At 47.8% G+C, this 27,608-nt stretch overlaps 1 protein-coding gene across 11 annotated transcripts in view; it reads left to right on the forward strand.

Moving 5' to 3' along the window:
- Positions 1 to 27,608, forward strand: part of TANC1 (tetratricopeptide repeat, ankyrin repeat and coiled-coil containing 1) — a 227,096-nt gene that overhangs the window by 178,752 nt on the left and 20,736 nt on the right. For all 11 annotated transcript variants that reach the window (XM_057318071.1, XM_048214539.2, XM_048214535.2 and 8 more), the window contains 7 exons: positions 216 to 382; positions 2,132 to 2,739; positions 9,303 to 9,411; positions 10,195 to 10,317; positions 16,068 to 16,304; positions 18,391 to 18,576; positions 21,123 to 21,201. In XM_057318071.1, the coding sequence (XP_057174054.1) occupies positions 216 to 382; positions 2,132 to 2,739; positions 9,303 to 9,411; positions 10,195 to 10,317; positions 16,068 to 16,304; positions 18,391 to 18,576; positions 21,123 to 21,201 (1,509 nt within the window). The remainder of the gene's footprint in view (positions 1 to 215; positions 383 to 2,131; positions 2,740 to 9,302; positions 9,412 to 10,194; positions 10,318 to 16,067; positions 16,305 to 18,390; positions 18,577 to 21,122; positions 21,202 to 27,608) is intronic.

Raw genomic sequence — 27,608 nt, forward strand, 5'->3', positions numbered from 1 at the left:
TATGTTTCTGAACACTATTTTATAAGATTTGCTTTTCTCTTGGCTGTGTGCTCTGGTTTTCATTATAAATTTAATAGAAAAATATGGTTCTGTGAGAACCATTTCTTTTGCGATATATAAACCTTTTTAGTTTTTCCTAACACTTTAAAGTGTGCATTGGTGCCATTTTATAGACAAGTATAATTTCTTAATTAAAAATTTATTTTATCCTTTAGAGCAGAAAATTCCTGAAGAAGAATACATTATCTTGATAGATGGCTTAAATGAAGCTGAATTTCATAAGCCTGACTATGGAGATACACTTTCTTCATTTATTACCAAAATTATTTCTAAATTTCCTGCCTGGCTGAAGTTGATTGTGACTGTAAGAGCGAATTTTCAGGTAAGAAAGAATTCTCAAATCTCTTTGCACAAGACCCCATGCCCAAATGTTATGGTGTGATTAACAACATAAACTCTTATTAAGCATTTAGCTGCTGAATTGAAAACTATATTAGGACTTTGAAATATTTAGTCCACAGAGCCTCAAATGGGTGAAACGAGGACCTTTTTACCTTCCAAGGCACATGAATCAAGGTGTCAGGAAAATCTCCTCTTACTTAGCATGGCTCTGTCCCTGCATTCCCGAAATGCAGGTGTCCAGCCCTGCATGTTACTCAGGTTGTCCACTGGAGTTTAAAGTTATTCCTGCCGATAGTTAATTTGCAGTGGGACTTTGGGTTTTGTTTTTATTTTTTGTTTCTTTGTTTTTTTTTTTTAATGAAGAGAGGAAGGGAAGATTTTTAAGGCCTTAAAGAAGGTCCATTTTTTCAGGAAACTTAAGCATGAGCTACCATTTGCAGCCAGATAAAGAGTGATGTTTTTTCTTTTCTTTCTTTTTAATTCTCTTCCCCATCTTTCCCTTCATTTGAACCCTAAATTATATCTTAATAACCTTTGACTCCTTCCCTCTACCCCTGTCCTTTTTTAGTAAAGATATGACTCTGAGATTTTGATTTTTTGCCCTTTTATGATGATGTCTATTTAAAAATAGCATTTGGGTTCTTTCTTTTCTCATTAAAAGTGGCATTAGGCCTCAGCCAAGCTTGATGTTTGTTTTTGTGGACATTTGATTCATACCCTTTGCAGTCATTTATCACACAGGAAGCAGAATTTGGCGATCGATAGAGCAAAGGGACAGGAGTCCTGTATCTTCTGTACTAGCCATGTAAATTTTGACAGGTCCGTTAGCCTCCATGTAAAATGGGGGTAATTATACTCAGCCTGCCCCCTGCAATTATTACATTCAATGAGGACATGGAGTTAAATTCTTCAGAACTGATAGTGGGAAGTTTAAAGAAAAAACCAAAGGCTCGTCTCTGCTTTGAGATGTCAGGATAACGCTCATCTCTAGGGCGGGGTGGGACAGGAGGCGACGTGGGGCTTCCGGGAGCTGGCCATGTTCTGTTTCTAGCTGCTGGTCACACAGATCTGTTTGACTTTGTGCAGATTAATGACACCATGCAATTATGGTTCGTATGTTATACTTCCATTTTAAAGTTTACTTTGAAAGAACAGCAGATTAAAAAAAAAAAGACGGTAGGCTCCACTGAAGTCTGAAGCAGGCAGCTTTCTCAGGGCAGGCTGGGGCTGGGGCAGTTTCGGATTTCCTGGCTCCATCCTGCCGTCCCCGTATCTGATGCATGGTGAGGGATGCCTCTTATCTCCGTGTCTGGCCGTGTTCTTAGATACACAGCACTGGTTTGTGTCTGTCCTTGTTGTATAACCTCTGCACAATGTAAGGATTATGGGGATCAGGTCACCTCAGGATCTCGCTGCCCCTTGGCTGGTGTGGCCAGCTCAGTGTCTGCTTGGGGCTCTTACGTCTCGCTGGGCCCTGAGGCTTCAGACGAGGGCCTCGGGAAAGCCATTACTGATTCGATCTCGCATCAGGCTTTCTTTCACATAAGCTTTTTATCTTCAACTTATCCTATTACATGTTTTAATACAAAACAATGAGTCCCTATAATCCATGAAAATCCTCCTTGAAAGAAAACTAGTGAATCTGGTTTGAAATGCAGCTACCATAAAAAAGAAATCTCTGTGGAGTGACACCGTGGGTTTTTGGGTTTCTTTTCCCCCTCCCCCGCAGGAGATCGTAAGCACGCTGCCATTTGTCAAGCTTTCCTTGGATGACTTCCCGGACAACAAAGACATTCACAGTGACCTGCACGCCTACGTCCAGCACAGGGTCCACAGCAGCCAGGACATCCTCAGCAACATCTCCCTGAACGGCAAGGCCGACGCCGCCCTGATCGGGAAAGTGAGCAGCCACCTGGTGCTGCGGAGCCTCGGTTCCTACCTGTACCTCAAGCTCACCCTGGACCTCTTCCAGAGGGGACACTTGGTCATCAAAAGTGCCAGCTACAAGGTGGTGCCCGTGTCGCTGTCCGAGCTCTACCTGCTGCAGTGCAACATGAAGTTCATGACCCAGTCCGCCTTCGAGAGAGCGCTTCCGATTTTGAACGTGGCGCTCGCGTCCCTCCACCCCATGACGGACGAGCAGATCTTCCAGGCTATTAATGCGGGCCACATCCAAGGGGAGCAGGGATGGGAGGACTTCCAGCAGAGGATGGAGGCGCTCTCCTGCTTCCTCATTAAGAGGCGAGACAAAACCCGCATGTTCTGCCACCCGTCCTTCAGGGAGTGGCTTGTTTGGAGAGCGGATGGTGAGAACACAGCCTTCCTGTGCGAGCCCAGGTACGGCAGGCCGCTTTCTGGAAACGCTTTGCAGGGAGTCGAATGTGCAGTCGGGGTGGGGGGGGATTTCAAACACAATTCCCCTTTTTTCCCCCTCCCCCCTCCAACAGTTGACCTTTTTTAATGGAAAGGCACACGGGATGAATGATTCAGGAGGGCAGTGAAATCTCCTCAACAAAAGCTTCCTTCCTTTAATCGCTAGAATTTTGGGATTCCTCAGTACTTTGGTGAGAGAGAAGCCGGGCAACACCGGTGGCCTTTGTGTGCTGCCCATTCTCTTCTGGACCTTGAGGCCCGTTGTGGGAATCACGTGTGGCAAGGTGTGCTACGTGCTCCAGGAACAGCGGACTTCTCCAGGGGCTGCTGTCTGCTCATCTTCTTCACCTGCAGTCTGTGGACTGTCTTGGACCCCCAGGACCCACCTTGCCACCTCTTGGGCACACAGCATCTTGTCCCAGGGTCCAGATGAGTCTACGGGCCCAGAGAGGAGCACAGGGATCACATCGGGCTGCCTCATTTTGCATTTGCGGTTCAGGGTGGTGTAAGAGATTGGGCTTTGGGCTCGGCAGGATTCTGGTTCAGACCTCTGATGCCCTGTTGACGACATGGTGCTGGGGCAGCTGTGTCGAGGGAGTCAAAGGTTCCGTGGAGGATTCGCAGCAGGGCTGGGCCAGGATGCAGTTCTCACTGCCCAGCGGAGGGGGGGCGGTGCGCCTGCCCCTCGTGTGGCCTTGTGCTAGTCAGAGTGAGAGGGCAGGAATCTAAGGGTGCAGATGCTTTCATTTCAGTAACGCTGGGTTCCCATCCCACCACGTCTGCCTGGCCTCGGCCTGCGTCCCCGCAGTCTTGAGCGGCTTCTGCCCTCCGTGAGTCAGAATTGCCCCCGACTCTGTAACAGGGCCAGCAAGTGGCTGGACTCTCGCCTGTGAGCTGGATGGGGGTTTGACCAGATGCTGGGGTCCGGAAAGGAGGAGGTCAATAAGCGCTTGTGAGCCACACTCCACCTTCCTCTGCACGAGGACTGACTTAACATTGACCTAATATGGGTATGGCTGGTGTTCTATGTTGTGGGTACTGTTGTTTTCTTAGGTAACGCTGGGCTAAAAATTTGTTCTTTTGAGTCTGGTTTGAGGCAATAAACTTGTAACTTCCAGGCTATTAGCAGACTGTAGTAACTAGGTGAAACGTGTGCCATTTTATGTTTGACATAGCGGAGTCAGATCATTTTGTAGGAAGATAGGCTGTAGTTGAGTTTGTAGAAACATAGAAACAAGCTGAAAGCCTTCAGCAGGGTGTGTAGATTTGTTACTGGAGTTCGAGGCAGAAGTAGTTGGACTGAAGTCACTGTAAAGCATAGCTCTGATTTGGGGGGGGGGGGGGGTCGGCGGCACTGACGGTACACAGAGCTGACCACACGGTGACTGGCGACTCCCGAGTGCTGATGTGTTCCAACGAGCAGGCATGGGAACTTACCCAGGGTAGGACCAGGACTGCACCAGGGCAGGAGGGACACCTAGGGCACAAAGTGTAAGGAGGTGCTACTTCTTGGGATTGTGTTCATCAGTGTTCACCCAGGACCCAGGTAGTTCTTGAACTTCATTTAGCAGATAGAGATGGTGGACGGACGCTACCGGATGCATTTCAGCAGAAGTTTGCAGATCACCACCTGCAGGGTACTGTGGTAAACACACAGATTCTCTGGACAAGGGCGGGTATGGCAGGAGGTGGCCATGTGTAAGGAAAACACACCGCACATGAACTTCAGGAAAGAGAAGCTTCCAGTTAGCGGAGACCATTTTTGGAAAATGTTTCACATACATGAGGATGTTTGGGTTGGACCTTGAAAGATGGGTAGCATTTCTCTTCCCATCTCATTTAGTTGTAATTTTGCCCCAATTATGGAGAGAAAGCCAAGAACCCGACACCCGGAGACAATGACATTTCACTTATTTCTGCCTCTTTCCGTTCATTTTAAGCATTCTCCAACTTTTCTGTATTAAAATTCCCAAACTATTTTGTTTTGTTTACACATTGTGGACGGCTTAGCAAGTGGTTTGGAAATCGTAGTAAAGTATCGTTTTTCAGGGCTGTGCAAACCTCCTAGTTGGCAAATGATAATGTGCTTTACTGTCCCCTTATTGTGCTTAACTGCCTGGCAGTTGTTTCTGGGTTATTTATAAATAAAGAAACCTATTGCCAATATCTTGGTGCTTTGCAGAAAACCAATATATTTCCTCCCAGGTTTGATTATTCCTTAGGTTAGTTACAGGAGCAGAATTAAAAAGATAAAGAGTAAGTGGCTTGGAGTCTTCAGTCACATCACCTAGACTTAAGCATAGATCACATTTCATTATGTCTGTCATTTTTTGCTTATACGAGTTATAGATGCCATGACATTTTACCCCTGGATAACGGATTATAGACCTCAAAAAAAATTTTTTTTTTAAAGATTTTATTTATATACTTGACACAGAGTGAGAACATGAGCAGGGGGCAGGAGCAAGGGGAGAGGGAGAAGCAGACTCTCTGCTGAGCAGGGAGCCTGATGTGGGCCTCGATCCCAGGACCCTGGGATCATGGCCTGAGCTGAAGGCAGATGCTTAACCGACTGAGCCACCCAGGCATCCAAAAAGACATTTTTATACTTAACCTCAACACCATTGACACACCTAAGATATTAATAGTAATTGATCAGTATTATCACACATTTAGCTATGCTCAAATTTCTCCACTTCCTTCATATTTATCTAGTATCTTTGAATCAGGATCCAGATAAGATCTATGAAATGTGTTTTATGGTGTCTCTTGTAATCTATAGATTCCCTCCTCCTCCTCCTCTTTTTGCTTTGTCTTTGCATTTCTTTAAGAGAACGATGGAGGGGCACCTGGGTGGTGCATTCGGTTAAGCATCTGACTCTTGATTTTGGCTCGGGTCATGATCTCAGGGTCATGAGATCGAGCCCCGTGTTGGGCTTTGTGCTGGGCATAGAACCTACTTAAGATTCTCTCTCTCCCTCTCCCTCCAACCCCACTCCCCTCCTCATACTCTCTCTCTTAAAAAAAATAAAATAAAACTGACAGAGTAATTTGTCCTGTATGGTTTCCCATAATCTGAATTTTGCTGATTGCATGCTCATGGTATTGAATGTATTTATCACCTCTGTTTCCTGAAATTGGTAGTTAAATCTAGAGACTTGATCAGATTTTATCTTAAAATAGTTTTTGTGAAGGTACTTCATAGGTGGTAGGTCTGTTTCCATCAATATGCCCATAACATCTCAATGTCTCCAGAGCCACTGATGATCATTTCCCGGACCCATCAGTTCATTAGGGTTACGCGAGGAGTTTTAAAACCTTGAACAGCCTCCCGTCTGTTCTCTTTTCTGCGTGTCATGGACTTGAGGAATGAACTGATGGGATGTCAGTGGGTGGAATGAGGCCATTGCAGACAGGAGGAGCTGCCCAAAGCATCCGGTCAGAATACACAGGGTGTGTTCTGGCAACAAGAAGTCTGGTTTGGGTAGAGCTTTGTTCATGGAATGGAGGAGTTAGCAGAAGCACGTGCTAGGGAGCGTGGGCTTTAAACAGTCATCTGTGGAGAACCCGCAGTTGAGCAGGTTTAGAACGCAGATTGCCTACCTGGGCTGGAGTGTGGAGGGCGTGGAGCATGGGGACCTGTGTAACAGGCAGCAGGGACTTGGTGGCCCTGGCTTGGGGGTGCAGTCGGGTAGAGGCTGGCCCTGCTGACATGAGATGGGTGGGCACAGCTTGGCCTCATGAGCAGAGTCAAGGAGGAGGAGGTGCTGTGGAGGATGTCAAGGTGTTAAGCCTCAGAAACCAGCAGTGGCGGTGCTCTTAGGAAGGGTGAGAAGAGCAGGAGGGGTGGAGCAGGTTGTGCAGGGCAGGAGCTGGCTTTTATGCAGCGCAGCTCGAGCTTGTGGGGTCAGCAGAAGCCCCCTCCCCACCCCGCCACCAGGGGACAGGTTCCATTGGTGGGATGAGTGGGGGAGTCTGAAGGCTGGGGAAGTTGAAGATGTGGCGTCATTGATGGGAGAAGTGGGGAGGGGTCTGGTGAGGAAGTGTAGGGGCATGGAGCAGGATTCCGGGAAGGAGGTTGGGGTGGAGGAGCTGCTGAGAGCTAAAGCAAGATGAAGACGAAGGGGGGCCGTTGGCTTCCTAGTGTGGGAGGAGGGTCCTCCATCCTTAGAGATTCCTCCCATCAGACAGCGAGGGTTGGAAGAGGAGAGAGCCCACGTCCTGGGACGGGAAGTAGGAGGGTGGAGAGCGTCGGCAGGCACACGATGTCGAATGTCTCTCACAGCCACTGACGATCATGATTGTTGAGGATTGTTTGTGGGGCGGGGGGAGGGTTTGTTTTTAACACAGGAGATGAGGATGTTGCTGGAAACGGTGTTGAGATCATGTGGGAAAAAGTAATCCATGAGGAAGGAGACCTTGGAAATGCAAGGGGATGGGGGCGGGGAGTACAGGCAACTTGCCTCCTCTGTGTTCCCATTGAGGCCTTTCACAGCGGTTCTGCGGGATCTTGTTTACAGTGTGTCTCCTCTGGTGGCTGAAAGCGCCTCCAGGGTAGCGCCTCGTTGTTCCCCAGGGACCCTCGGTTTCCAGCCTGGTGCTAGTTAGGAGGTGGATGTTAACGAACGAATGAGAATCATGGTGCGCTGATGAAGAGCATAGGCACTTGCATTGGGTAGACTGTGGTTCAAATTTCCACCCTGTTGTTTACCAGCTGTTTGATCTTGTGGACAAATCACTTAACCCGCACAGGCCTCTGTTTCCTCATGTAAACAAACCGGGAATTTTGCTGCTTAGTGGTTCACAGGGCTGTACAGATTAATGAAATAATTAAGTTAAATTTCTGCATCTGGTATGTAGTGTAAGCCTGATATATGGAAGCTTTGGAGAACGGACAGAGTTAAGAGTGCGGGTGGACTTAGAAGGGGCACGTGATCCGGAGACCAGGAGGGAGGGAAGAAAAGGTAAATGGGATATAGAGGAAGGCAGGTTATCTAGTGATTACATGGTGAATTGTCTCCTCAGGCGAGAAGCCGTGTGCTTAGCTGAGATGACTAGAAGCCTTTGATCCAGCCACTGAAGCGTGCATGGTTGTCTCCCCATAAGGGGTAGCCGTGGTACTTAGCCTCACATGTCTTTGTGGTGGACACAGTTGGCATGGCCACTGCACCGGGCCGACTGGGAAACTGAGAATAGCTTAGCCCGTGGCTGGGAGATGTGGGCCAGGATGAACCCTGGGACCTGTCCGTGGCTAGGGACTATGGAGGGCACGGGGCCTGGAGCACTGGCAGGTGGCCGAGAGCAGGAGGGGTTGGAACATGAAAGGATCTCATTTGAGAGGGAAACCCAAGCTTGAGGTCTGGGAGTGGATGTGTGCTCATGGAAGAGCTCTAGTCCCTTACAGGAAATCAGGACACTCAGTGTCAGCATAGTTGTAAGTCATGCCTTCCCCTGTAGTGTATAAAGCAATCTCTTGGTCTCCTCGGTCTTCTCATCTATAATGTGGTTTGCATGCAGCTGGACAGCTGACCAGAATTTAAATGATGCATGCCTTTAATCATCTAGGTTAGCAACTGTCAGAAAACATTTGGGAGAATGTCCTTTTTTTTCATAACCTTTGTCCTTTTCTCCACAACGATCTGCTCACCGCCCCCCTCCCCCCAGAAAAAACAGCACCTGAGTTGTCAGGTTGATAGAAATGAGAATAACTCACATTGTACAGAAGTCACTGCTAATGGAGTAAGCAGCCCTTAGCATCTTTCCCAAACAGATGGGCTCAGGCAGAGGCCTGCGCCCGCAGGAGGCAGAATGCGTCTTACAGATGTGGCGAGCATTCTGGGTGGGATGGCTCCTTCATGAAAGAGTTGGTGGGGGATTAGCTGGTAGAGTCAGTTGATTGTCCACCATGTGCCCAGACCTAGCAAGTCCACTTGCGCATCATAGCTTTCTAGGTGTTTCTGATTATGAGCTGTGGCTTTGTCTGGCTCGATTTTTCTTTCCTTCTCATTGTCAGGTTTTCTCCTTTGACCAGGTCTGCTCCCAGTGGTGATTATGCTGAGGGGAGGCCTGAATTCTGCTCCATCTGTACATCCTTCCATCCAAGAAATGCATATTTGAATGGTTGCTAAGGGGTGGGCATTTGCTTGGCGTTGTGACTATCAATGTGCCTTAGGCAAGACCCTTAATCTAATGGAATTTACATTTTTGTGAGGGAGGTAAGTAAACAAGGTGATGAGTGATGGATGAGGGACAGAGAGTGGGTGATTCCAAAATAAAGACCTGCCCTGTGCTAGGACTTCTTTCCAGGTCACTCCACAGAGATAGGGGAATCCAGAGAAAGCCCTAAAATGTCGTGAAGAATAAACAGTGGTGGCCATCTTTTGTAAAGAGGCAACTTTTCACCTATTTTGTATGGCGATGCTGAGGCACCAGGAGGAGTTCAGAGTCGTGTGGAGATGTTCACACCTGAGAGCCTACAGTTCGTGGAAGGGGGTCTTTGTTCCCAGCCTTTGTGTTTCTTGTTCTAGGAACGGACACGCTCTCCTGGCCTTCATGTTCTCTCGACAAGAGGGCAAGCTGAACCGCCAGCAGACCATGGAGCTTGGCCACCACATACTGAAGGCACACATTTTCAAGGTGAGACACACCACTGGCAGGTAGAGTTCCATCGCCATTTTGATGGGTTTTGGTTTTGGAGATTTTCAGCAGCTTTATCCACCCTCGCAGAGCTTTCTTTGAATCTCTTTTAAAAGTTCCTTTTCACCTAAAGATTCCACTCCATCGATTCCCTTTTGTTCCTTGGGTATTTAGTTGTTGAAGAGCCTGAGCTACACGACCTGGGGAGTCTCGCACCCCTGGGATTTTCCGACTGCGTCCCTGGTTCTCATGGTCTAGTTTAACATGTTCCTCTTTCCCCCGGATTTCCTGTCGCTTGGTAGTCCTAGCTAGAGGCTTAATCAGGCTCAGGTTTGATTGTTGCTGTTTCGGGGTGGGGGGGGCAGACTGTCACAGTTACTTCAGAGTTTAAACCCTAAGCCTGTCGGGGGTCTCCGGCATCAGGCGGTGTAGAATCTGTGCTTCTCCTCTCAGCGGGATGTTATCAGTAACCACTGATCTCTGCCTGGACTCCTCATGAACGGTGACAGAGTGGCGATGCTCCAATTTTTATTCTTCTTTCTTTGATTGGAGAACTTCTATAAAAAGAAACTTTGTGCTCCGGTATAGTGTACGTAGCCAGGGCAGGCGTGTTCCTGGACTCTTGGTTTTAGCGAGGGAAGTCAGGCTCCTAGGTCCTGGCGTTCTTCATGCTACAGCCCTGCGTCAGTGCCCAGCTGCACCTCCCTCCCCGGTGTACCCCTTGCAGCCTGACGCAGCAGGGAAAGGAGATGTGGACACCCATTTGTCTCCGATTGCTTCCAGGGCCTCAGTAAGAAGACGGGAATCTCTTCGAGCCACCTCCAAGCTCTGTGGATCGGGTACAGCACCGAGGGGCTGTCTGCTGCCCTCGCCTCTCTCAGGAACCTCTACACTCCCAACGTGAAGGTGAGCGGCCCTCTGCATGGAGAGCCAGAGCTCCCAACCCCTGCCACCGTTCCTCCAGCCGTCCTGCCTTCCCCTGCCCTGGGCAGTGGCCGAAGTTGCTGGCCGAGCTGCTAATGATGTTTTTTTTTGCCTGATATAAATCACACAGGCTTAAATGCCCTGTGACTGGTTCTCTTCTCTTCTAGAAGTCTAGGTTTTGCTTGGGCAGGAAAATGTGGGCTGCCATGTGAGCCGTGTGACTGTCTCAGAGCAGATGTGATGAGGAAGCAATTCACAAAGGAAACCAAAGGTCAAAGGGAGATTTCCAGGGAAAATGGATTTTTTAAAGTGTGCTGGTTTTCTAATCTAGACTATCTCTTTATGGTTCATAGGAAATTAAGCATTGATGAGTGACAATGAAGCGATGGGTATACAGAGATACACTGTTCTAGAAGTTGCATGTACATGTGTATTTGTGACCATGGAACATGTAGCAGGGGTTGGCCCGCTGCTGGGCCAGGAGCGTCCTCACTCTTGGTCACTGGCTGTCATGTCACAGTTTTCTGCTGTGCTTTTTAGAGTAGATTTTCCTTCCTCATTTAACCACGTCTGAGAATCTAAAACACATGAGGGCCAAGTGTCTGTTAGGGCAACAAAGAAGGGCTAACTCCCAAAAAGAGTATGGGAATGACTGGTTTTCCTTACAGCAGCTTACAACCATCTTGTCCGGTACAAAGTGTAAAGATCATAAATGTCTTCCACTTGACATGTCAGCTAGACTCCAGGCCTTCCAGCCCCAGGCCCTGACATGCCCTGCTGTGTACGGAACCTCTGAGATGGGTTCTCAAGGAGCCAGGTCCTCCCCTTCCAACACCTCCATGAATACAGTCCTGCCCATTACCTCCCCAGTAGCATGAAGGGCGAGTGTAAGTAAGTGGTCATGTGGGGAAGGATGTGCGAAGCCCTGGAGGTTTCTGGGCATCTCCCTTCCCTTTTCCTCCCTCCATTTCATCAGACCCACCTGGGAAGGGTGCCCTGGGGGTACTCCTGGGGGACTCCTACCTCTCTCCTCCCCCGCTGTCTGCACACCCCACCCTCAGCGCCTGCACCTCAGCTGTGTGTCTGCGAGTGTGGACCTTGCAGCACACTTCCCTGGTAGATAGAGTTCTGCTCCCCATGCTCCCTCCTCTGCCTTCCTGGTGCTTGAAGAGGGTAGAAAGAGCAGACCGAGGAGAGGAGCCCAGGTGTCAGGAAGGATGTGGCAGTGCCCTGAGTCTGGGACAGCTCCCCTAGAGCCCTGATGCCCCGTGCTGCGCCCTGGGTGTTGCTTAGAGAAAGGCCACTGCTCCTGGATGGATGCAAACCAGGGCTTTGCAAAGATAAAAGTATTGCCTTGTCGGGCAGACTCAGCCCAGTGTTAGGGCTCCAGGCTTGATGAGCCCGGGGCACCTTGGCTTTCAGCCTGACTCCCCTCTTGGCCGGGCACCTGACAGCAAAACACCACTGGAGAGCCACTCACCAGAACCCTGTGATCTGCCCCCCGCTTCAGACACAGGTGTGAGCGCTGTGTCCCCGGCTGCACCCACATGAACATCTTACAGGCTGGTTGGATCGGCATGCCGGTGTTTGTACTTAGGGAGACCTAGCTCCTGCTGACCACAGGGAGCTCGTCCTCTCTGGATGGAGTTACTCCAGAGGAAAGGTGGAGAACGCAGCTGAGTTTAGATTTCACGTAGTGAAGAAGTCATGTTAAGAATTTTTGTTTTACTTAGATCTTATAGAAATGAGAGTTGAAGTTACTGTGTTAACATTGTTTCATCTTTCAGCTTAAAGTGTATCTTCTGGCTTCTCCATAATTAGTGAAATTCTGTATTGATGAGGAAGAAAAATAATAAAAATGGCAATATCTGTTTCACTACTTGAATGAATTATGGGCACAAAAGTTACTCTTTTAATGTGGAGAAAAGTAAATGGGAAGTGTCATACCCTGTTGAGTATGAGTTTTTAAGACAGTAAATTAAAAGGTACAGTGTAAGAATGTAATGAGCTTGACCCTCCTGAGATCATAGACTTTCCTTTTCAACATACTTGCAGTTTAAAGAGTTATTTATCTTTGTTTTATAGAACTCCACTGTCACCTACATCCACACCCTGCCCAGAATTCTGTAATTGGTGATAGAATTTTAAGGCTTTCCATTATCCTTCTGTTTCTTTTATGTTTCAAGAAAAAAAAAAAGGGTTTTCACAGAATCTTGAACAAATTACAGTAATTTAAAATTATGCGTGCAATTAAGGAACTTTTTTTAGAGAGTATTAAATGTTGTCATACAGGAATGAATGTCATTTTGAGCAGTAATTGCAGTTTGCCACTTTGGTAAATTAAAGTGACTTGCTCCAGAATGATTACTTGGTAGATGAATGTTAATTTTACCGGCATGCCAGTGATTTCTAACAGTGTAGCCCCCCTTGCAGACCGGGGTCATGCCGGCCCACTGGGGTCCTGGCTGCCAGTGCCCCTAGGCTCCCACCCAGGGCGTTGTTTTCCTCACAGGGTCGCATCAGAGTGGCAGCCAACCATGGGCTTCCCAAGGCTGTGAACTGGGAGAATTGAGGCTGTGATTCTCCAGCTGAAGGCAGAGGGAGGGGAGGAGACAGGAATTAGGCGTGGACTTTGGCCTGACTTCCTTTGATGAAAAGGATCTGGTCCTTCTCTGCAGGGCAATTACGCAATACACTGTGAACCTGTGGGATACTTGGAAAACTGGGACTCCAGTGTGAGCTTCTGGGTTTTCATGATCTCATTGCTTTGCCTGTCTCCTTCAACCCCCTTTTTTATTTTCTTGCATTCATTAAACCAGACATTTATAGATAACTGTGCCATTTCCAAATGTTATCCAGTGAGAGCTTCTGTGGTAGCGAGGATCGGGAGATTTCCATGTGGTTAGGAATAATGTATAGGATGAACCATGAAACCCCTTCCTTGAATGCGGAGTAATCTTAGCTAGAGCTGCTGCGGCCGCTGGACCCCGACGTAATTAGCTTTGTGCCCAGAGCTGATCCATTTCCCCCTCTGAGCCTCTGTTTTCTCACCTGTCAAGTTGAAGGTAGCAGAAGAGCCTGTCTCACAGAGTGATCAGAAACCTCGTCAAGATGTTACCACTTTTGGAAGAACATTTGGCATCTGTTGTGTGATATTAAAAAACAAAATTCAACCAAAGTAAATTTGAAGATCGAATTGCCCTTTGTTAAGGGACTCATGAATGGGCCAGCATCCCACCTAGCAAGTAGAGGGCCAGCCGGAGGCGTTGTACAAAACGGAAGATTTTTATAGGAAGGAGAGTGGGGGAAGAAAGTTATAAGCAGAAGTAAAGAAAGGATTGTTCCAGGCAAGGTCAGCTTCCCTTAGGGGAAAGGACAGGGGGGTTTATAATGCAGATTATCTCATCTTCCTATGGCGGGTAGAGAAGGCCCATGTGACAGATGACCTCATTGGTGCTGATCAGAAAATTCTAGATTGACAGGTTAAGACTTAGATTTCTGGAGGAGGTTGAAACTGCAACCGGTTAAGCATTAAGGCCCGGGTTAGTGACTTGGCCTGGCCCAAGTAACGCCATTTTGGGCTGGTGGTTTTCTTTTTAACAATGGTCAAGTGAGTTCTATTTATTGGTTTTGCCTGCTTTCAGGGAACTGAGACTCTGCTGTAGGCATCTGAAAATTTCTGGATGTGCCTTTTGGTGGCTGTTATAGGAGGTGCCTACATCTCCCCTCAAATAAGCAGGAGGTCTCCCTGCTGCTCTGTGCTAGCGACGGCGGGTGGGGAGGAGGGGGGCTAGGTAGACCTCTGGGTTGCCAGGCACCTGGGGTCTTGTCCCTTCTAAAGAGCCTGAGGAAGGTGACCGACAATAGCAATTAATATTTATTTAGCACTTACAGGATGCTGTGGGCTGTGCCACGAGCTGTAGGTGTGTGAGGCATGTTCATTTTTAATCTGCACAACAACTCGAAGAAGTGCAAGTCTTCTGTCCATTTTTCAGATGAGGACACGAAGGCTGGGGGCAGTTGGTAGTGTGCCCGAAGTCACACAGCTGGAAGGGAGCCTAGCTCCGAGCAAGCCCGTGCTTTGCAGCTGCATTTATCACCTGATGTGTTTACAGCCCTGGCTGCCAACTAGAATCCCCTGGGAGCTCTTGGTACCACGGCCAAGTCAGACTCTCCAAGGGTGGGCCTCCAGCAGTGGAAACTTTGAAGCTCCCAGGGGGTTTCTGTGTGCAGTGGGGTTAAGAACTGTGGGCTAGGGGAAGAGCCACAAACCGATTGGGGGTTAAGTGGTAAAAATACCAGCATCATTATGCCAGCAAAGGAAATGTTTTTCCCAAGAAGCAGATGAAGTGTGAGTTGATGACAGATATCTTTAGGAAAGCTCTGCCTCTAAGCACATACCTTCCAGATAAAGTCTTGTAAGGAATCCAGCAAGGAAGTTCTAAAAGTACACCTTCCAACACTGTTAGCAGAGTACCGACTGGGTAGAATGGGATGGCATACTGTTGTTTCCTTAGGAGGCACCTGAAGCACAGAGAGATTGAGTACTTTCCTGAAAGTCACACAGCAAGTGTAGCAGGTGGCGGATGTAGTAATTAGTAGAAAAAGCAGGTTATTTTCCGGGAGTCTTGTGCTGCTGACCACCCCAGAGGCACATGAACATTTTAACGTGTTTGACTTTTTCTTTCAGGGACGCTTCTTTGTAAAGCCTTTACTTTTGGCTTTACTGGCTGTTAATTATTTAATCCTGTGATAATTATTTAATTGCCAGAAAAATGAACTTTCTGTTTTTATTTAGATTAAACAGTGATTTTTCAAAGTGTGGTCTGCTGACCGACAGCATCCGTATCATCTGGGAACTCATTAAAATGCGCAGTCCCAGGCCTTCCTCCAGACCTACTGAATCAGAAATCTGGGGGTGGGGCCTGAGGATGTGCGTTTTAAGTGTCTTTTTTAAATAAAAGGTTTTTGTGGTTTAATTTTTAACTTTGGCCCAAAAAACCGTAAACTTTACCATCTTAACTATTTTTAAGCACAGAATTCAGTAGTGTTAAGTATACTCCTATTACTATGCAAGAGAATACAGAACTTTTTCATCACATAAAACTGAAACGCTGTGCTTATTAACTCCTTTTCTCCTCCCCTCGGCCCCTGGTAACCACTGTTCTACTTCTGTCTCTCCGGATTTCACTTCTCTTGGTAGCCCATGTAAGGGGTCATACGGTGTCTGTCTTTTTGTGACTGGCTTTTTTTTTTTTTTTTTTTTTTTTTGCTTAGCATCATGTCCTCAAGGGTCATCCGTGGTGCAGCATGTGACAGGATTACCTTCCTTTTAAAGGCTGGATGATACCCCATTGTATGTGCACGCCCCTTCTGTTTCTCCTTCACGAGTCACTGTGGTTACTTCCATCTCTTGGCTACTGTAACTAGTGCTGCTGTGAACGTGGGGGTGCAGCTATCTCTTTGAGACCCTGACTTCCTTTCCATCAGATGTATTCCCAGAAGTGGGATTGCTAGATCAGGAGGAGTCTCCGCACGGCTTTCCAGAGCAGCTGCTATTTTAGGTTTCCACCACCAGGAAAGTGCACGGTCAGTGCACTCCCAGGTCGTGCTGTTGCCCACTCTAGCTTGAAACCCCTGAATTAAAGAAAGGATGCTGCCCCTCTCCGCAGGTGCTGTAGTGACTGTCATTTACATGAGAAATTAATCTCGTTGGGGGACATATTCGACAGGTGAGCCGTCTCCTGATTTTGGGAGGGGCCAACGTGAACTACAGGACAGAAGTGTTAAATAATGCCCCAATCCTGTGCGTCCAGTCCCACCTCGGCCATGAGGAAGTGGTCACTCTGCTCCTGGAATTCGGCGCCTGCCTGGAGGGAATGTCAGAGAATGGCATGACCGCCCTCTGCTACGCTGCAGCTGCTGGCCACATGAAGCTGGTGTGTCTGCTGGCCAAGAAGGGGGCGAGGGTAAGCCCGTGGCATTCCGCAGTGGGTGGAATGTCTTCAGAGCCTTGCTAGAATTATCGTCAGCTAGGCCAGCCTCTCTACTTTGTCGAATTGCAACAAATAGAAATGGCCACGTAAACAGAAAGGGTGAGCTGCCTGTGCCAGGCAGTGCCTGACGGTGAGGCCTGGGAGAGAGCCAGGGTGCTGTGTTCTGCTCATCGGCTTCATACTGCGCGAGGGGAGGCAGAATACCGAGGACACACTGGCCACTGGCAGCGTGAGTGGGGGTCATCCTTTCAAAAGCCTGGAAATGGTGACCTAGAGCTCAAGCACAGATTTTAACACAGCACTGGATTGGTTGAGAAGATTTTAGATGTTTGATTTTTTTCCCCCTCTTCCGCCTGTCCCATCTCATTGTATGTCTCTCTCTCTCTCTCTCTCTCTCTCTTTCTTTTTAAAGATTTTATTTGTCAGAGAGAGAGAAAGAACACGAGCGGGGGGAGGGGCAAAGGGAGAGGGACAAGCAGACTCCCCACTGAGCAGGGAGCCCTATGTGGGGCTCGATTCCAGGACACTGAGATCATGACCTGAGCTGAAGGCAGACACTTAACCGACTGAGTCACCCAGGCGTTCTCATGTCTCTTTTTTTTAAACAATGAAATGAGTCGTATGGGTCTTAGAAGCCATGTGTTTGAGCGTGTTTGAGCACCTGGCTGCATGCAGGAGCACCTGGCTGCAGGAGCACCTGGGAGCACCTGGCTGCAGGAGCTGGACAGCCCGGAATGCTCATTTCTCCACCTGCCAGCTAGGATATCGGGCACATCGTGGAGCTTGTGTGCCTCAGGCTTCTCATCTGTAGAATGCGTATGACAACGGTATCTACCACAGGGCTGCTGTGTGAGCATTAAATAAATGTAACTCTCATTAAACAAGTTACTCTAGGACCGTTAATATGAAGAGAGTAAATGAGAACAGTGCCACACTCACAGGGAACTCTACTGAGGTTTACTAGAAGCATTTCGTTGAGAGAGGGGATGTGCAATAGAAATAAATTGCTGGGATTTGTCTTTATGGTTAATTAGGATATTTAAGTTTCAACAAAAAGACATTAATTAGGCTTATAGTAACTACGGGAGCCTTTTTTTGTTTTCCCTCAAAAATACAACATTTGGAATGAATGAACTTCAGCTCACGGAAGGAGAGCGTTGCGGTTAAGCCTTCCCAGCGGGTACTTCATGCACATCTCCTGCCTTCATTTCCACAACTCAGTTGTGGCTTCTTTATTCCAAGGCTGGCCGGCCCCTCCCATCACAGCTGAAAGCCCTGTGGGTGGTGGCTGGGTGTCATGCAGGTGGCTCCTGCAAAGTGGGTGGGGGTGCAGAGCATCCCCAGAATCTGCGAGGGGGTGAGGGTGGATGGACCCTGAGCTCCTCTTCCAGTCCAGTATTCCTTGGGATTAGACAGGGAATGACACTTCGTCTGCTGCCTTTTGGACCTCTAGGAGGTAAGGCGCACTTAGACACTAACTCTGTGGTGAGCTGGCCTTGCTGGCTTTGAGGCCCCCCTTTACATGCTAACGTGTCCCAGCTCACCTGACTGTGCATGGCCTCCTTCCCCAGTTACATAGTCCTCAGTGTCCCTTCCTGCTCTTCCGTATTCATAGCTAGATTTTCCAGATCCCTGCCTTTGGCTGGCTCTCCTGGTTCAGTGGCTAAAGAACTGCTGTATTTCCCCGAATCCTAGTGTGTGACAGATTTAGTGTTCCACTCATGTAACCAGCGTTGGGAAGCATAGGGCTTTGTTGAGGCTTTGGTCTGTGTCCTCACCCATGTCTCCCAAAAAACCTGGAGCTCTAAGTCATTTGCTGGAGAGACAGAAAATGAGGGTGCCCTGTGATTGCTAGATCCACAAAGGGTCCCTGCAGCCTTGCTTCCATTCACTTCAAGGAAGTCATTCAAATGGAGATTTGGTGCTCTAGAGAAAGTTGCATTGGAATGCAAACTCCACAAGCATCTGCAGTGGGATGGGGTTTGTGCATTTCATTTGGGGTGCACTGTGTTCTCCGAGAGGAGGTGATTCTAAACCGTGACCTTTTCCTGCCCCCCAGGTGGACCACTTGGACAAGAAAGGCCAGTGCGCACTGGTGCACAGCGCACTGAGGGGCCACGGCGACATTCTCCGGTACCTGCTGACCTGTGAGTGGTCGACAGGCCCTCCCCAGCCGGGCTCACTGAGGAAGAGCCAAGCCCTGCAGCAGGCGCTGACGGCGGCCGCCAGCATGGGCCACAGCTCGGTAAGTCGGCGCTTCGACGTCCGGCCTGGGAAACTGGAAGCCCTACCCCAGTGTGGGTTGGGCGCTTTTTCAGGTCATCTTAGTTGCTAGCCTGTGATGCTCGTCCGGAATGAAAGAAAATGAGGATTTCAAGAAATGGCAGTTGGTTTGACCACGTGTGCAGACCTTCTGCTGGCGTCCCACGTTCCCGGGAGAGAACCCGGAGTCCAGGGTCTTGGTGCGCCTGTGCACTCACGCGCTTGGGGGCCCCTCGTGTTATTCTTTCTCTGCTCCTGCTTGGCAGTGTCCCAGTTCCTCCTCTGTTCTACGTTTACCTCCAGCCCAGCTGTCTTCCCCTTTTTTCTCTTTGATTCATTCTTTTATCCTTGTGATCTTTTAAAAATAATCACATGGAATGCTAATTCTAAAATTGTTGGTGAGTATTTGAAACATTTTTAAAAATAGGACTTGAAAGTTCTGGTAGCATGTAAGAATGCTTGTCATTCACAGTTCTTGCACTGAAGGAAAGCTTCACGTAGCAGTTAAATAGAGCACTTATTTTTGGTAGGTGTTGGTATTTCTCAGCTTGAGGATTTAATTGTCATCTCCTGACCCATGGGTCTGGGGACTTAAAAACATTTTGCCTGTTCTCTTCCACCTGTTTGTCACTCTATTACTTCTAAGCAATCAGAATTGCCAGTATTTGGTAAGATTCTAACCCACAATGATTTATGATGAATTTGGGTGCAAAGCCAGCTGGCTGGCTGACTTTTTGGCATTTAAGACACAAGGGCAGACACATTGAGATGTACACACACACCCATGTACACACACATATGCACTGAAAGCTGGCTTAATTTTGGCGTTTAAGACATTAAAAGTACACGCAGACCATACTTAAGCCAGCACCGATATATTGCAATAAGTGCAGAAATATAAGAGAATGCAGCCGTCTTCTCTTAAGACAGATACAAAAAAGATTTACAAAAATATGAAACAATGCCAGCCAACTTACCTGCATGTTTTAGTTTTGGAAAAAGTAGTAATTTCATTTCAAAAATACATACTTCATAGAATATGTTATATTTTCCTATGTAATGGCTGTATTATTATTCCTTTAAAATAAAACTGTAGGTTTTTTAAATAGCCATACACGTAGATGTGCAGAGAGCATGTTAAATACACAAATCTGCAAACTGACATGTTTTTCCTTTTTTAAAGTGCTCCCTTAATTCTGTGTGGGAACACAGAGTGTGAAAACAAATCATAGGGAGGGCAGTGAATGCCACATATAGATGTGACCCTTGTCTCAACTCCTGTTACGCTCAACTTGTTTCCAAGCTGGCCGGGAGGAAGGCTGTGCAGAAGCCACCTCCGTGTGGCCCGGAACAGTCGGGGCTCCTTTGCCAGAAGGGGCGGGGCTCCTTTGCCAGAAGACTTAAAGGGTGTATTCCTTTGCTAATGCTGTTGGAACAAGTGACCACAAACTCCAGTGGCTTCAAATATCACCTATTCTCTTACGGTTCTGGAGGTCCGAAGGCTGAAATTCAGGTGTCAGAAAGCCAGTGTTCCTTCTGGAGAATCGAGAGGAGAACATTTCCTTGCTTTTCTAGAGCTTCTAGGAGCCTTGTATTCCTTAGCTAGTGGCCCCTTCCTCTGTATTCAAAGTGTGTCCCTTTAACCTATGCTTCTCTCATCCCAACTCCTTCCTCTGACCTTGGTTCCTCCTGTCCCTCTTTTGAGGAGTGTGATTATGTCAGGTCTATGTGAGATGTACACCTGGATAATTCAGGATAGTCTCATGTCAAGCTTCATAATCACATCTGTGGATTCCCTCTTGTCCTATAAGGTAACATTCACAGGTTTCCAGCATGAGGACGTGGACATATTTGGGGCCATGATTCAGCTTACCACAAAGGGTGTGGATGGGGAGAATGGAAAAGGGCCTTGTTACGATCTCTTCTTGGCGCTGTGGCACAGGGTGAACGCTGGCTTGGGGCTCACATGGTGCCGTTTTCCCACAGGCCAGCACTCCTTCATCCATACTTGTGATCCAAAGCTCTTTTTGACAAGGGAGAAGGGAAAAGAACCAGGGAAAAGAAAATAAGAAGAATGTTGTCAGTAGAAAAATCATCTGGACGATACTATTTATTTTATTTTATTGAAAAGGTCTATCTTGCTTTGTTTCCTGTCTCAGTGAAAAAATCGATTCACCATCTCCTGGCGATTTATGCAGAAACTGCACTTTGTACGATCTCCCATGTCCTTTGTTGATTAGGCTGGCATATTTGGGTCATGTTGGAATTCATTAGAATTCTGAGTACCTAGTAATCCTGAACAATGTTGCTGAAATTCATGGAGGTTTTGGTTTTTTTTTTTCATTCTCAAAGTGAAAATGTGAATAGCATATGAATTATGCTTGAAAACAGTTTTCATCATATTTTGTCTCCTTGTGCAGCATGAGATAATCATGGTTACAAAACAACACCCTCTCTCCTTGATACATGGGCTATAATAAGCACATATGGCTCTGAGAATTCATTAAGTCACCTTGCCACTTCTAACAGGTGGTCCAGTGCTTGCTGGGGCTGGAGAAGGAACACGAAATAGACGTCAATGGCACTGACACGCTGTGGGGAGAAACAGGTAATTATGGTTCTCCTGCTTGTGGTCTAGGCCAGCTTTCTTGATGGTTTAGCCCCCATTTTAGCCTAAATTGTCTTAAATATGACTTGGGATGCATGTAGTCCTATTGTTATTTTATCACAAGGCATTGGAAGTTTAGAGCTTTTAAAACTTCCCAAATGAGTAGTAAGAATTTTTCTCGAAGCAAATAAAATAATTTTGAATCAGACTAGCAGTTCCAGCCACGTCTGATGAATCTCAGCTAGAAATACCGAAATAAGATGGTAGTTTCTGTTTGGTGGAGTCTTTCGTATCCGAACCAACCTGGTTTTCCTGTGAATGATGCAGGCTAAGCAGGGCGGGAACTTCCAGCCCCGTATTGGGATGAATCGAAGTGTTCGGCAAGGAAGGCTGCAGCCAGCCTTGCAGAATGAGAGCAGGATTCCAGCCTGGGGGGGGGGGGGGGAATGGGGGTTTACTTAAAATCCTGACTACGAGCTACCAAATCCCTTTTCACTGTTGTGGGGTATGCGTGTTTAATGGCAGTGTGGGAAGGAAGCCTGAGATGAGTACATCGTAATGAAGATCTGAGTTGGTTACTTGTCAGATTAATACAGATAATTCTCTTTGAAATTTTCCGTTTGACTGAATTGGGATTCAAAAGACAAGACTTCAAGTGATGAGTTGTTATTGAACAGGTGTAACCAAGAGTGTTAAAATGCATTTCCAGGCTGTGTCTTGTAGCACACCTCGGAAATATTGCAGCTCCAGACCACCACAATAAAGCAAATAACACAATAAAGTGAGTCCAAAGAGTTCTTGGGTTTCCCAGTCCATATAAGTGTTCACACTGTACTGTAGCCTGCTAAGTGTATAGTAGCATTATGTTTTTAAAAACATATACATACCTCAATTAAAAAATAATTTTTGCAAGAAAAAAAGCAATCATCTAAGCTTTCAGTGAGTCACAATCCCTTGATCACAGATCACTGTAACACATATAATAATGGAAAAGTTTAAATATTGCAAGAATTACCAAAACATGACACAAAGACATGAAGTAAGCGACTGCTATTGGAAAACAATCTTTTCTCAGTGGCAAGGTTGCCACAAACTTTCAGTTTGTAAAAAATCCAGTATCTATGTAAGTACAATAAAACAGGTATGCCTGTGTCTGACTTCAGTTTCTACTTGTACAGAAGTATTTCCAAATGCTTCTCAGTTATTTCTGAACAAGCCAAATGCCAGTGTGTAGAGTTGATGAGCTCACTCATACTTGGGAAGAACGTCAGTTGCCCAGCGGGGAGTACCGACCTGCACTTCCGAGCCTCCTGGTGCCCTCTCTCCGGGGCTGCTGCCACGTGCGTGGCTTACAAAGCTAGTTTGTGGTACCTCGGGGAGAAGTGGCATGGGCTCTGGTTCCAGGGAGAGGGTAGGACCCCAAGTAGGTTTGATGATGCTTGGGCTAAATGTGTATAGATTTAGATAGTGTGCTTGATTCCATGGAGACTTTCTTCACCCGTTTAAATAGCACAACTGCTGTGTGATTTGGCAAAAGAGAAGTGTCCGTCCACTTCCATACTGTGTTGTGGGTAGCGGTGTGGCACCCACAGGTCGGTGCGTGACTTGGCTTTGTGCTGAGCCAGACGGTCTGCATCCCTGTGTGCACTGCCCCACAGTGGACACTGCTTCTGTTTGCTGGGGACCTTGGAAGTAAAAGCAGTTGTTTTGCTTCCTGGTTTTGTCTGGTGCTCATTTCTGAGTGTGGTCACTGGTGCTTTGTGTCTCAAGCACTCTAGAATGGAGCTTGTCGCTCTCCGGCCACGGCTTGAGGGTAGGATCCCACAAGTGATTCTGCCGGGGGTGTGGGAAGATGATGGAATGATTGGAAGCGTTGTATGGCTAAAGCAGTTCGGTATTTCTTTTTGAACCTTTGTAGAAGTTAATACGGGTCTGTTCAGTATACATTTAGCTATGGCCAGCTTGGCTTTAAAATACCCAGTGATGGGGTCACGAGGCAGGGTCTCCTTGGTCTGTGTTTGGCTCACCTTCCCATCCTTTCTCTGTGCAGTGATGCTGCCCTGTTTGCAGATGGCGGCTACCTGCCCTGCTCTTCTCTCACAGCCACATTCCAGAAGTGGGGGAGCTAAATCTGTGCACAAAATCCTTCCCCACTTTTCTGCCAGAGAGACCCTTGCACACCTCGTGTATCTCCTTTATGATTGCAGAAGTGTCGTTTTCATGCCTGTTGCTGATTAGAAGCCGCAGGTCATCCATGATGACAGCTGACAGCCATACAGGAGGGAGCAGAGGGAGCAGCAGACCTATGGAGGTCTCTGATCTCTCAGGCCAGTCCCTGCAGGGTTGGTGGGAGTAGGGACAGTCATGTGCCTTCTGTATCCTGAGCGTCTCTCTGCTGATCATGACATTTGGTGACTGATGTCATCACAAAAGGGGATGATGGTTCCTGTCTTAGGTTGAAAGTATAATAGATTTTAAAGATATTCATCTAAAACAGTAACACTGTTTAATTTGGGTTTTTGTTTTCTAAGATTTTATTTATTTGAGAGAGAGAGAGAGAGGGATAATGAGAGCACAAGCAGGGAGGAGAGGGAGAAGCGGACGCCCTGCTCAGCAGGGAGCCCCATGAGGGGCTCCATCCCAGGACCCTGAGATCATGACCTGAGCCTAAGGCAGCCGCTTAACCGACTGAGCCACCCCAGCACCCCTAAACCTGCAGCTTTTAGAAAGCTTACAGGATATGTCTACTGGTTTTAAGAACAGAGAGCTTAATTTATGTACGTTTCCCTTTCACTAGCATCCGAGCCCATTTGCTTTTCATATATGGTTGATGTTTAGAGTCTAGCCCTTGAAAACCTGCTCTGTAGTCTGGTAGCTCTTTAGCACCTGCACTCGGGTGGAGAGGTGGTGGGACCTGTCAGAAAACACGGAGGTCCTGAGGAGGGAGCTGCGGGTGCGGGCCTCCACCCACAGCCCTGCTGAGCCTCTGCTCCGCGACATTCACAGACGTGGCCAGACAACCTCAAGCTCGTGCTTCCGGGGCAGCCTGGAACATGACACAAACCCGTCAGATGCTTGTGTTATCTCTGTTTCAGGCGTTCCTCAGTCATGACAAGTAATTGCTGGCTCCCACGAAGTCCCAACCTAACTGAGTTACTGTTTCCATATCTGTGTTTGTTGTGAATTAGTCCAAACTGAGATGATCAGAGATGCCTGACTGGTGACCTCATGCTGTTGCGAATTGTCAGAGGAGCTGTGTTTCCAAGCTGCAGGCAACTCTCAAGCCTGTGAGCCTGCTCTCTGGGTTTCGGGTCAGAATTTCTCTTGCTTTGTAGGGAAACAGAGGCCCTTCTATTTCAGCCTTTGTCATTTTTTGTGCAGATGTGCCTGTCTTGCAGCAGAGCCTTCCCCACCCCGGACCCCGTTGGGTCACTTCGCAGTTAACCATTTATACTACATTCGGTGGTTGGCGTTTATTTGATCAAAGGTTGTTTTCCTAAATTATGGGCTTTAAGAGGGCAGACATTTCCCTGTCTCTTGTGCTCACCTATGTGAACGGCAACTGTTGATTGTAGTGTTGTCAAGCAGGACTTTGTGATGTTGGAAATGCACCCTGTGCTCTCCAGCCTGGTGGCCACAAGCCACTGGCCTCGCCTGGTGCTTGTCCCTTGGGTGTTGGCTGAGTGAACAAGTGGGTTTATAGAAAACAAATCCATATAGTTTTTAGGGTAGGTGACATTAACCTTGCAGAATAATTTGGGAGAAATTTTGTTGTTAGAGGAGAGGTAAGGATCTTATTTCTCATAAGGCCGTAATCTTGCGGTTTCTTTGTGTCTGTCATCGCACAGGGCGTGTCCTGCCGGATTCCAGGCTGGCTTAGAAACTCTTGTCCGAGTCACCACCGCACGTGTGCTGAGGGTAGAGCTGGTGCTGGCGTACATCTGGGGAACGCAGCTCTTAGTGACCAGACGTGGTATGGGCATGGCCGTAGCGCAGAAAGGGGTGCCAGCCAATCGTTGTGTCCCTAAAGTCCTAATGTCCCCCTCCCTGCCCCGCCAGCTCCACTGCTCACCCCACACGTGCTGTGCCCTCACACTGTTGTTCCCTCGGAAACCCTTCCTACAGCTTTCTAGCTGGTCTGTCAATAGGCCTGAGGCCCTGGGCTTTGTGCCCAGGCCGGACGCTGTCGTGCCCATTAGCACACTGCTCCCAGGGCTCCCCTGCCTTGATTTCTACAAGGGGATGCCCTGTCTGGGGAAGTTAGAGGTCTGGCTGAAACCCTTCCTGTCAAGTGTTCTCTTACGTTGCTCAGGCTATTTCAGTTGGTAAAATACTTTAGTTGGTAAATACTTTCTAAAGAAGTTTAGCCAATGTAAATACTATGGTTTTTTTTTTTTTTAAAGATTTTATTTATTTATTTGACAGCACAAGCAGGGGGAGCTGGAGAGGGAGAAGCAGACTCCCTGCTGAGCAAGGAGCCTGATGTGGGACTCGATCCCAGGACCCTGGGATCATGACCTGAGCCGAAGGCAGACCCTCAACTGACTGAGCCACCCATGTGTCCCAAAATACTATGTTTTTTTTAATGCCAAAGCTGTTAAAAACACCTTATTTGCCTCTCGAAGAGCTGACTCTCCTCCACTGTAAATTGAGTGGATTATTCAGCCCCAGCCCTCCCTTTTCCTAGCAGGTTGGGGCAGTTTAGCGCCGCACATGTCCTAATCACGGCTCACTGTTCTCTGAATTCTGCACAGAATTCCCGGTAGGACCTGGCTGCCTCTGGAACTTGAATATGAGGTCTAGCCCTGTCAGCCGGGATGGGGGCATTTCCAGGCTGGCTTAAGAGCGGGGTACTCACACCTGTTTCTGTGCTGGACCGTGATGCTGGTTTTCAAAGTTGCCGTGTTGTCTCCCCAGAGCTGCTTTAGTTTCCCACTCTGTGGCTCTGCCCACCCTCCTGGAGGTGGGGTGACCTTCAGCTCTGAATCGCAGGTAGACCCAGGCCATGGATAGCTGAGCTTATCACACTCAAGGCTGCCCCAGAATAAGGTGCATACGCCCCAGGGAACAGGATGCCTTATTGTTGGTTTAAAAATGACCCATTCTGGGATGCCTGGGTGGCTCAGTCAGTTAAGCGCCTGCCTTCAGCTCAGGTCCTGGGATTGAGCCCCACATCCATCAGGCTCCTTGCTCACTGGGGAGCCTGCTTCTCCCTCTGCCTGCCACTCCCCCTGCTTGTGCTCTCTCTCTCTGACAAATAAATAATAAATAAATCTTAATTTAAAAAATGACCCTTTGTTCATTCGGATTTTACTTGACATTTTTTAGAGAAAGGAGAGCTATCACTTTGTAACAGTTTAAAGTAAATTTAAAACTTACTGGATTGAGTTTGGCATTCATGTATGTATGGACATCTCAGAGCAGATTTTCCGGTGAAGGACTGGAAGGAAAAGCGTTTGTCCATTGCTTGTTGGGACATGTGGAGAATTTGTGTTAAGGACTTTTCTAAATGTATCCTGCCAAGGAAAGCAAAGTGACTTGCTGTTGCACACCTAGGATCCTCCATTTTTGGAGGTCCTCAGAATCTCACCATGCTGCTGTTGGGAAAATCCTTGTCGGGGCATTCCTCCCTCTGGTAGTGTTTGAGAAGGTGCTTGAGATTAGTGGAAATTCAGATTTTGTCAGTCCAAACAAAGGTAGAAGTTCTTGATTGTTTTTGGCCTAAAAGCATGACGGAAGGGTAACTCAGGACCCTAGACAGTGTGGGAAGGGGATAACCCTGGCAATACAGGGTCCTGGAGGGTATGGGAGAGGGAATACTCAGGACCTTCAAGGGAGGGGGACGAGGTGGGATAACCTAGGACCCTAAGGGGAAGGACAAAGCCAGGTAATGTAGGACCCTGGAGGCGGGGCTAATCCAGGCTCTGGAAGGAGGGAGATGGGCATGAAGGTCACCCTAAAGTAGAAATTTAAAAACTAAGGGGGCTGGGTTTGTTTGTACCCTGTCTTCTTCCTGCTCCAGCAGACCCGTGGGGTTTGCCCCTGGCATGGGTGTGCTGTGGAGACCATTGCTCTCTGCTGACAGGACAGCAGAAATCAGCTGAGCTATGTGTGCCTTCAGGTGGGGGGGGGCAGGGAGTGGGCTTGCTGATCACCCCACAGTGCATCTCAGGTGCAAATGAACTGGTAGCTTGAGCACTTACGGAATTCTGTTCACCGCTTGTAAAATGTTGCTTTTGCTACGCGGAGAGTCCACCCTTCCTGTGAGGAGTTCCGTACTGTTCGTTAAAAACCACAACAAGCTTTTGCTTTCAGCATTAGAAACTTGTACTCGTGTAGCTGAGGGCTTCTGTACCTACACTGATGCTCGTTCTTTCACTCCTAGAAGGACGACACTTCCACAGAGA

Source organism: Ursus arctos, unplaced genomic scaffold, assembly GCF_023065955.2.
Source record: "Ursus arctos isolate Adak ecotype North America unplaced genomic scaffold, UrsArc2.0 scaffold_1, whole genome shotgun sequence".
In the NCBI taxonomy this organism is placed as follows: domain Eukaryota; kingdom Metazoa; phylum Chordata; class Mammalia; order Carnivora; family Ursidae; genus Ursus; species Ursus arctos.